Raw genomic sequence first — 11615 nt, forward strand, 5'->3', positions numbered from 1 at the left:
TAGTTCAATTCCAAATCTATGGAACTTGTGGTAGGATAATAATACACTTGCTGAGATTTTAGCATATAGTAGTGAGATTAACAGTAAAAAGAGACTTCCAATGCCTTGACTTATATGAAGGGAGTCCTGGGAGCAGTGCTGAAATGAACAGTCACCAGTTTATTATGTTCTTATCTCTGGATCTACTTTGCTCTTCAAATGTTTAGTGAGAAAGTTGCCAGAACTATTGCCAAGATCTCTAAAAATGAATGATTGACAAGTTGTGTCCACACAGGATATTTGCTTAAATCCAGGTCTCTGGTCACAGGACAGACATTGATGAATCAAGCAGGAAATACCCACTCTTCCCCACTCAGAGGCTGTTCCTATGCACTCAGAAGAGGTGTAGGCCATTGGATGAGTCCAGTTTTAAGTGCCCACTAAAGGATTTCTGGTGGAGCTGCTTAACCCCCGATCAACACTGACCTAAAAGCACAGAATAAGATTCTAAAGAAGAATGAAATTGTGATAGTAATTTTAATGTCAATATTTCAAACAAGAAGTAATAACATCAACAATGCAAGCAGTATTTAAAAGCTATTAATTAGTCTTTCTTGTATCTCTCCTCTGCATTGCAAAACTAGCAGAAAAAAAGTATGTTTTTGACTTAAAGGATATTTGAGTTAAACTGAACAAAAGCATAAATTATAGGAAAGAATTACACTTTGTAACTTGAATACTTTCGAAAGTAAACAAAACAAGGTATAAAATTTTCAAGAAAAATGAAAGGGGCTGAGTTCTAATACTGACCAAGACTGTTGCTTGACCACATCCTGAAAAGGCAAAAGACTACTGAGTGTGTGACTAAAAACATGTTTCACAAACCCTAGATTCAGGAATTCTCAATCTCAAAAGTCACCCTGTCCCATGTGTGGCACAGAATCAAGGAGCAACCTCAGTGAAGGGAACCATTTATGGCTGGTTTAGACCACCAGAATGCAGGATACAACTAGGATTGTCCAGATCAGAGGGCCTGCTCTCATTTTTTGATCACTTATTGACCATGTTAGATCCTCATAAACTCCAATAGTGAATGGGATCAAATCTCCTCATATCCAAGCAGAGTGGAGGGCTCAGAATTGAATGTAATTGTATATAGAGGCAGAGAAGGACTAGATGATTTTGTACAACTATATTTATTGATGGAAGCTCACACCTACTGTGTGGGGGACCACAGTGGGGACTGCTAGGGAGTCATGGCAGTACAGACCCACATTTAGTGCTGGCTGCCCTAGTATCCCAGCCAATCAATTTGTTTTGAAGCAAAAACCTTGAGCCTGTTAAGCAACAGGCTTAATAGAAATGGGTGTGGTTCCTTTGAAGTGACTTTTAATTTGGGCAATGTATTGTGTTGATGCTGACTTCAGCATAATTCTATATACTGTTTTTAAATCCTTAGTTATTGAGTAGGTGACAAAAGGAAAAAAGAAAAATGAAGTCATGTTAGAATTTATTGATGGTTAATTTCTTTGTCATGCCTATGAGAATTTCCAAAAAGGGAAGAACATGGGAGGTAGATTTCTAGACAATTATTCTTGAGCTGTGCATTACAAAGAAGGAAATAATATTTTAAAACTCATAATTTTCCTGGAAGGTACACACAAAATAAAACCTAGTTGGTGGAAGATTAGATATGAATGTTAAAATTAGAGAGGAATAAAAACTCCTACATTTTCCTGTATTGGTTACTACTGACAAAGCTTACCAGAGTGAAACTGGACAGAAGACATTAAAAATGGGAACAGGCACGAGGATTTCTGGGGGAAATCTTGACCTTGAAGCCGCTACGGATATCCAGAAGGTGGTGTCCAATAAGTAGTGGAGAACTGAGTCTAGGATCAGGTGGCAGATCCTCCCTCACCTTCTTTGGGAAAGTAAGTGGAGGCAGAAATCCCATATTGACACAAGGGTGGGTGGTGGTGTGAGAAAGTATGGCAAACCAGAAAGAATCTTGCACCAGTTTCAGGGGATCTGATTCACTGAGTGGTCTCACTTCCTCTTTTTATTTTATTTTACTTTTTATTTTATTTTATTTGGAATCTAGTTTAGAAGTTCTTAAATGAACTTACATGCAACCTTGAGTTCTGTGCAGAAAATGTAGGCATTCATGAGTCCTATCTTGCTTCTATTTAAGTTAGTTCCTTTAAAAATATCTGTTTCGTTTATTACTGGCCTCATAAAATTACCTTTGGGAGGAAAAACATTCCATTTCTTAAGTAAACAACAGCAATGAAAAGTTTGAAAACCACAAATCCTGATGCTTGTTCAGGGCCCCACCAGCTCTAACATCCTGTGAGCCATTGTTCTTATTTCTATCTACTTAGAACATGGTCAGTCTAGTGAGATGCTTCACTCTAACTTGAGAGGAAGATCACTTATCCCATTCAGAGAAGCTTCTAGAGAGCATTTCATTGTATTATGCATATTTCAAACATTGATGAAGCATTGAAATATGGGTGAGGTAATAAGTATTCAAATTTCACAATGGTATTACTGAGATTATACAACTCTACCTGAGGGAAAGAGGTGGCATTGGAAAAAATAAATAGTATGAGTGAGAGAGACACTCCTTAAAAAATTAGAAACAAATGCAGTGAGTGCTGTGAGATCATAAGATCTGAAATTAGAAGACCCAGTTTGGGTCAAGATCCTATCACTCAGTAGCTGAGTGCTCTAGGAATTTGCTTAACTCCTCGAATCTTTGAGTTTGTTCTTTGGGAATTTACTCTATTTTAACTCTATCTCCTGGAACACTAATGTGAGGACCACATGAGATAATAGGGATGAATTTCTAAGTAATTGGAAATTATTGGATGGCCATCAGGTGATCAGAGCCTGCCAGCTGGGGAAAGGGACCAAGAGGTGGTCAGTGTGCCTCATAGTGACTGGTCCAGTGGTCGTTCTGCTGTTAGGGTGAATTTGCATAGTACCCTCTTATTATATAGGATAGAGGCCTGGTGCATGGGTGGGGGCCACCTGAAGGGGGCCCCAGATTGTGGTGGGGGGTTCCCACTGGGGGTGGGGCCAGCCTGGGTGAGGGGCCGCAGGCAGTTTCCAGGCCGGCCACACTCCAGCTTTGTCAGAACGGATGTCAGAAGACATCCAGTCTAATTAGCATATTACTCTTTTATTAGTTTGTGTTAAACAAAATATCATGCTTATAATCTTAAGAGGCATGAGAAAGAATGCTAAAATCAGATTATTCAATACCCATTTTAGTTATTGAAGTAACATATCCTAATAAAGGATAAATGTATTTCAGGAGAGAAGTTAAGGCCTAGGATTTTGTAGAACTAGCTCTCCTGACCATGAACTATGTGACTAAGTAGAATACATTTTTTTAAAATATTTTTTTATTGATTTCAGAAAGGAAGGAAGAGGAAGAGAGAGATAGAAACATCAATGATGAGAGAGAATAATTGATTGGCTGACTCCTGCATGCCCCCTAGTGGGGGGTTGAGCCTGCAACCAGGGCATGTGCCCTTGACCAGAATTGAACTCAGTACCTTTTATTTCGTAGGCCAATGCTCTATCCACTGAGCCAAGCCAGCTAGGGCTAAATAGAATACATTTAATCTTTCTGAGTTTGTCATCCCATCTGCCAAGTAGGAACAATACTGTTCTATAAAATTCACCAGTTTATTTTAATCATTTAACAAACCTTCATAGAACATTGTAAAGTTCTTCATACTCTGAAAAATCAAGGTGTTACAACGCTATCTATTCCTATTGCCTACTATTGTACATTTTAAAGAAATGTTGCTTTTACTTTCTATTTCAACTTTCCTGTATTTAACCTTTTAAATGTTTTATTTAAGTATAATTGGTATATTAGTTTAAATATATTACTTCTATTAGTTTCAGGTGTACAACATAGTGATTTGACATTTTTATGTCAATGAGATCTAGTGGTTATTCATCACCTTGCAAACTTATACCCTTTACACATGTCATTTTAATTTTTATTTCTTCTTACTACACCTATGATATTTGTTCTCAAATATAGTCATGCCATTGTATTTGCTGATAAATCAAAAGATTATTACGTAAAACACCTTTGGTAGATGAGTTTCAGGGTGTAACTGTACCAACTGTCTATAAATCAAGATAATAAGGAAGATTTCCTTGACCAATGAAAAAATACCCTAGCTTGGGTAAACAGCCAATCATCATTGTAAAGGTCAATTTTTAATGAGGGTGGGACCCTGCATTGCATATGTGCACTATATATACACACGAGTGTATTAGGCAGATTACCTTTTCTCTGTCTCTCTCTCTGGACTTGTTGCCTCGGAGCAGCATAGCCCTAGCACCCTCACTCATCCCCACGATGAAGACCATCACTGCTCTTGCCGTTCTTGCTCTAGTAGCCACTACATGGGCTGTCTCTCCACCTGGTGAGTTAAGAATCCTTTTAAATACTCGTGCCTTTATGCTAACTGCAATATATTCAGCCCTTAGTAAGAGTAGAATGCTGAAGTTAGAAGAAAATTTAGCAAGTATCTATTTGGATTGGTCTGATTGACAAAGTGGGAGAAGGGTCAGATCTTCAGCAAAAGGAAGAGAGATGGAGAAGATGAAAAGGATTGTAGGACCTTCACCCAGTTCCAGATCAGGATCCCTCAAGATTCTGACTTGCCCTTTCAGAAACCACTCATGAAATGTTGAGACCATAACCCAACCTTGCCCTGGGCATGCCCACAAGAACTCTTGAAGACCTGTGACAGCCCTTCCTCCAAAGACCAGAGATTTCCCCATGGTTCTTCCGCAGAGATCACATGCATCTCTGTCTCCACCCTGACTTTGGCCCTGAGTAAAGAAGTGACCTCTCTTAGGTCTGGCCTGGGGAAGGGATGTTGGGAAATGGTGTCCGAGAAAGAAAGGGGAGTTTATCCCTTAACCGTGCAGGTACTCGGACATTTAAAGTAGTTACCAGCAAAAAGACTGCTTTGGGCTGGTAGGACCGTGGCAGGCAATTTCATCTGACCTTATATTAGTGTATTTATGACTGCCGGAGGAATTATGCCACACAAATAGTTACAGTTACAATCCACACAGCAATTTATTCTCCTTTTATCATTGCATTGGGCACAAAGCTTATCAGCACATAGCACACTGTTACTCAAAAATTTCCTGGTGCCATGGGTACAGGCTTAAAGGGAGCTCCCAACGCCTGGCTTCCTCTCCAGGCAGCAGCGGCACCTTCTCTGGCTGGATGGTCAGGTCAGGAACGAAGTTTCAGTTTCAGGGCAGCTTGCCTTCAGAGAGCCCTGTGGCATGGAGCGAAGCGGTGTGGGGAAAGGGTCTGCGCCCAAACTGAAGGCAGCGAAGATAAACTTCCAGCATCAGAGCCACCAGTGCAGCGCAGGGATCAAAGCAATCAGCCTTTACCAGGGCGATCTAGCGATGATCAACTTGAATGGTGTTCGGGGACCCTTTAAATAGCCTGTAGTACCCGTGGCAGTCCAGCGGGGGGAGTAAGGGGATTCTGGTCAACAAAATGCATAGCAAGATCTCAAGTTCAACCTTAGTTCCAAAGGGCGTATCAGAAAACAAACTTGCCAACACTTGGTTTCACTCTGGGGAGGGGGAGGAATATAAGTCATCAGACATACGGTTCTCATGGCAAGTCACTCTAAGTCAGTAATTGAAGTTCAGATCCTTCAGGGCAGTGGGGAACATGTCCTTAATATCACACTTTAAGTTTCAGGAAAGTTAACTCAAACATTTTAAAACCTTTTTAACATTTTTTTTGGCATTTTTAAACGTTTTTAAACATGTCTATATTTTACTACAACACATGGTTTTAGTTACTGTGAACAATGAATCCAGTTTTGCAATTCTAACCGTGGAATTTGCTTTCTCCAATTCCTTCTCTCCAATTACATCTCCATCCCCTCTCTTCTGGTGATCAAGCAATTGGGACAGCGGTGAGTACAGCCTTCTCTGTATGGTCTTTGTACAAACAAAATCAGAGCTAATGTGTAAAGGAGCTAGGGAGGTAGCTAAACTGGCTCACAGTAAACTAAAATAATTCCTCAGGGGGTAATACTGTTTCGACTCTTCTTTTCCTGGTGGTTCTTTCTTAAAAGGTTACAAAAGGAGTCTCCTTGCAAACGGGGAGTAACAGATAAAGTAAATTTTACTTTTGGGTAGCATTTTAAACTTTTCTGATTATTTTTCACATTAATTATTCCTTTGGACTTGCATTATAACCCTAAAAGGAGAGAATAATATTTTCTTCTTAAACAGCCAATTATTTGTGTGTGTGTGTGTGTGTGTGGGGGGGGGTATTCTTCTATGTTGCCCTGACTAGGGATTAAACCTGCAACCTTCTTAGCAGGATGATGCTCTAATCAACTGAGCTACCTGGCCAGGGCTTAAACAGCCAATTCTTATTTTACTTAAGGAATGTCCTAGGTCTGATCAGTTTTCGTAGTGCAGCACCTGGTCCAATAGAATATCTTCTGGATACTCTTTCCACTCTCTTCTCTCTTCTTTCCATTTTGATATGAGAATGACTACAGAATTGAAGAAAGAGAATGTAGGACATTATTTTTCTTCCAATTACAGGTGGATTGCTCCAAATACCAGGGCAAAGGCTCCAGTCTTGCATGCACAAGGGAGTATAAACCAATATGTGGCGTAGATAATAGAGTTTACAGCAATGAATGCATGTATTGTATGAAAAGACAGTAAGTATGGTATTCAATTTGGAGCCCAGCCCCAGACCCTTTAAAGATCACAAAATCCACATTGGCCAAAATCTGCTTGGTTGTTAAACACAGGGTTTGACAAATCCTACCTTTGGACCATCCTCTTTGGGCATTGCTTTGTTAAAATTTTAAAAAATTAGCTATATCTCTAAGGAACTCAGAAGATAGCTATCTCTCTGTAGGCTGTTAGCCATGGACATGATTACAAGGCTTTGTTCTATCTTTCACACACCAGAGGAAATTCATGTTACTTCTCATGGTTGCCTGGAAAAGTCTGGGGAAGAGAGTGGGAGTACAAATGGTAGTTGGAACCAGTTGGAATCCCCACTGCCACAAGTTCAATATTAACTCCTCACTGGAAACAACCTCTCAGCTTCTAGGAGAATGGTTATTACCAGCCATTCTAGCTATTTTAATTCACTATTTTATGATTAGTTGTTAAAATCATGGGCTTTGGAGTCAGACATATGGATTAGAATCCAAACTGCATTTAATTAATCTGTAGCATGAGGTAAACATCCAATCCACTAAACACTTCAGTATTCCCTTATATAAGATATAAATTACAACAGTGTTTAGAATTTACTGTGATAAAAACATGTCAATCATTAGCTAAGCAGTAGATATGGAGTGAATACACATAGAAATGAGCTCTATTTTCTCCTCATGATTTTCTTCCTTATTTTCTCTCATTTTCTAGCCCTTCTGAAATGTATAGTCAAGTATAATAGCAATTGTTATTCAGGATATAATCTTTAGGATATGCAAACTCATACGCCACTAAAACAATAGGAGTTTAAAGACTGGGGAGATTTTATGGATTATATTAACTCATATCTCATATCCTCTTTAAAGAAGTTAGAAATCTAACTCAGAAAGGAGAAATAGCTGTAACAAAATTACCCACACTAATGTCAGAAATGGATTTGAGCATTTTTTCTTAACTGCAAAAATGTTCTCACACTATACTATTCCTTTGATTTTTATCTGAATATTCATGGACTATTTTTTAATAGTCCTTTTAGTGTTGATCTTATTTTTGTATGTTTTTATTTGATGGATGTTTTATTACCCACCAAAGATATTAATGGTCAATATTAGTCAACTGATATTGTAATAATAGTAGACTATTAACCAGAACCCCTCATTCTCAGTCCTGGTCAGACAACACAGAATGACATATGACTGTATTTTATGCTGTAGGTTATGAAATATCAAGTAACTGCTTTACCCATTAGATAAAATTTTCTCTTTCAGAGAACAAGGATATGTACTCAGAAAACTTCATGATGGGAAATGTGTAAGTATATTCAGAAATTTTATTTATTCTTAAATATAAAATGTTACACTAATTCCTCATTTTCCTATGGGAAAAACTATTTTAAGATATGTCATTTAAAAATTATCTATACCATGTATGGTCATAGGTAAGACATTTGGCCAGCCTAAACAGATGACCTGAAGTAGAGTTAATTTATTTGCCCAGAGGAGGACTTCAGAAACTTTACTCATAGCCCTTAATTGGGGCAGGTTGGTGTACATGTGCTTCTTTTCTTTTATTTTTTAAAATATTTTTATTGATTTCAGAGAGGAAGAGAGAGGGAGAGAGAGAGAAAAACATCCATGATGAGACTGAACCTGCAACCTGGGCATGTGTCCTGCCTGGGAATTGAACTGTGACCTCCAGGTTCATAGGTCAACACTCAACCACTGAGCCACGCCGGCTGAGCCACGTGCTTATTTTCTAACACTGCAACTAATTAGCAGGTTACAAAAAGGAGTTCAAGGGAATTAGGGACTCAAGGTTATTCTCATAACAATAAAGAAAGTTATTTTTTAAAAGCACAAAAAATTAAAAAGAAATATAGAGATAATTTAGGGGTAAAGAGCTATGTGAGTGGGATGTCAATAATTAGAATAAGATAGGAGAACCCTTAACATGTAAAAGACAGTTTAATTTAAGGAGAGGTACCTAACCCAATTCCATGGGTGGGAGAGAGAAACTTATAAAAGTCCGTGACCTGACTTTACTTTTTTTTTTTTAAATATATTTTATTGATTTTTTACAGAGAGGAAGGAAGAGAGAGAGTTAGAAACATCGATGAGAGAGAAACATCGATCAGCTGCCTCCTGCACATCTCCCACTGGGGATGTGCCCACAGCCCAGGTACATGCCCTTGACCGGAACCGAACCTGGGACCCCTCAGTCGGCAGGCCGATACCCTATCCACTGAGCCAAACCGGTTTCGGCATGTGACCTGACTTTAAAGGAGGAACAGGAGCTGGGTTGATGGATAAAGTGGGTAACATCATGTAAGAGAAGAAACACCATAAGCAAAGTCACAGGGACTTTCAGGAGCAGAGACTCTCAGGGAATTCAGTCCTTAAATGGCCTAGCATAAGTGGCAGAGCAGATAAGAATGGAGAGATTAGCACAGGTCATGAGGGGACTTTCTGTTGATGGGGAAGTCTGTTAAGTTTTTGAAGAACAAGATCTAAGTTGATTTGTAAAAAAAAAAATAAATCACTCTGCATCAATGTGGAGGAGGACTGAAATCCTCAATAAAGCATGGAGGCTGGGCAGTACATTGGCAGATAACTGCAGATGTGTAGGCAGGACCTATTGAGGGCTGGATTAAAGGGAACGACAGTCTGGTAAGGAGAGGACTAATTTGGAAATTAAGTACGAGATAGAATCCATAGGATGTATCTGTCACTCTAATGTAGAGGAGTGAGAGGGAAGCCGTAAACCTGAACTGAGCTCTCCCTTGCTGTGATGATCGTCCCACCATTGTTAGGTCAGATTATATAAACTTCGGAGAATGTTGTTTTGCATATGGAATTCTGAACTAAATAATCCTTCAAGGTCTTTTGAAAGTTTCTTTTCTATGATTTAATGATCTGAAACTGTTCTTTCTTTTCTTTCTTTTTTTGGGGGACATGGGCAGGTTGAATGCACCAAATACTCTGAGGCATGCACCATGGAATATATGCCTCACTGTGGATCTGATGGAGTAGTGTATGCCAACAAATGTTTGTTTTGCAACAGTGTTATGTAAGTGCTGAATTCAAAATATTATTTGCAGAAATAGCCTTTCTCAGAGAGCCAGAGACAATCTTGACTTCCAAATAAGATGCTGCTATGAAGCATAAGAGTGAGATGGCTCACTGATGATCATAATGTTTTATAAAAAGAAGAAGGAAAGAGAGAGGAAGAGAGAAAGTGGATAGTAGGAAGAAATGGAAGCTAGAAAATGAGCGATTTCTTACAGTATTTTTAAATGACAGACAAAAGAAAAATTCACAGAGTTTTTTGGGGGAGGGGGCTCTTGACACTGGTTTTTACTAGCACATTGAAGTTTTTTTTTTAGATCACCTTGCTTAAGCTTAGTGGCTAACTGTTCATCTTTCATGCTGTGTACTCATTTGACTGGATTGATCTAAAAATATGAAACTTTCAAGATTTCCAAAACCTTTACCTTTCTTTTAAAAAATGATTTCTTTTCTAGGAGGAGCCGTGGTGCCCTCTATTTGGCCAATTATGGACAATGCGAGTCTCGCTGATGCTCAAGCTCACCAAGCTTCCTTTAGCAGATTCCACATAGAGAACCAGTTTCCCGGGGATGCTGTGGGACAAATATATGGGTTTAATTCTTCAATAAAAGAATCTTAGCAGTAACTGTCTGGCTTGTCTCCGTGTATGTAAATTCTTGTCTTAAGGAGAGTATCCGTGGTCGTTTTCCTGAACTATAAATCACACAAAAATATTTCTTCTAATCCTACTGAAATTGGGAATGAGAGAGTTTATAGACATACTCTTGGGTGAAGAATATGCTCATGGCATCCAATTTTAAAACAACTCAGAATTTTTAAGTTAATGCGTCAAAGGGTGGATCTGACCATAGTCTTATATTATTTTTTGCTACACTAACGAAAAGTGAAAAATTCAGGTTTGGAGAAAGATAGAGTGAGAATGCACAATACTATAAACTAATCAGAACAGACAAGGAATAACATATATACTTTAGGCACCACCATTTAAAGGGAACTGAGTCACATATGGGCATCTGCAAAAGATCAAGAAAATGTCACAGTACATTTCTAAGTGGAAAAAAAGCAGAAAACAATATATACCACAAAAATGTGATTAAATATGACAATAGGAACATGTACATGTGCTCATGAGTGTGGGATTGCCTTCCCTGTAGCAGCCTTTCCAACCCTAGAGAATTATGCATATAGGTTCCAGAGCTTGATCAAGGAACACATCGAACTGGAATGATATAATAATTCAATATATATTTAATAGTTATTTTTGAGTTTTAAGATTTCACATCTTCATTTTTTTTTTTTTGGTTATTTTCCTATTTTCTAATGTTAACATTTACTCCTTGATATAAGAACAATTGTTCTTTACAAAAAGGAAGATAGAGGAAGAAAGTTCAGGTAACAGAGGCAGAAAGTTCAGGTAACAGGAAGAAACTCAGGTAACATCTCTTCCCTGTTGCACAACTGCAAAGACACTGGACTGCCAATGGCATCCATCACCTCATCTGTCGCTGCCACCTCCTCTGTTCCTCAGCTGCTTCCACATTTTGCATTCTGGCTGAAGGTACTCATTAGCATTGTGGAACATGATATGCTCTTTCTACTGTGTTCCTTACTACTGTTTCCTCATGCTGTTGCCTCTTCGGAATGCCTGCCAACGGCTACTCTGCCTACCCGCCAAGTCTTCCAGAGGGCTTCCTGCTTTCTTCACCAAAGCCCCCTGCTGAGGTTTGATGTTGATGGATCTAAATGTTGGGCCTCCCAAGGTCTGCTCAGCCCAGCACACAATGCCTCAGTGCCTTCCTCCCACAC

The 11615-nt window shown here is 38.9% G+C and overlaps 1 protein-coding gene across 1 annotated transcript; it reads left to right on the plus strand.

The window, feature by feature from the left end:
- Window positions 1–4285: 4285 nt before the first annotated feature.
- On the plus strand, window positions 4286–10434 carry LOC132235820 (double-headed protease inhibitor, submandibular gland-like). The gene is made up of 6 exons (XM_059698805.1): window positions 4286–4436; window positions 5956–5969; window positions 6613–6734; window positions 8013–8055; window positions 9704–9810; window positions 10265–10434. Exons 1-6 carry the CDS (start codon window positions 4370–4372, stop codon window positions 10317–10319), a joined length of 408 nt encoding a protein of 135 aa, XP_059554788.1. The 5' UTR covers window positions 4286–4369; the 3' UTR covers window positions 10320–10434.
- The last annotated feature ends 1181 nt before the right edge of the window (window positions 10435–11615 follow it).

The sequence above is a fragment of the Myotis daubentonii genome, chromosome 5, assembly GCF_963259705.1.
Source record: "Myotis daubentonii chromosome 5, mMyoDau2.1, whole genome shotgun sequence".
Taxonomy (NCBI): Eukaryota; Metazoa; Chordata; class Mammalia; order Chiroptera; family Vespertilionidae; genus Myotis; species Myotis daubentonii.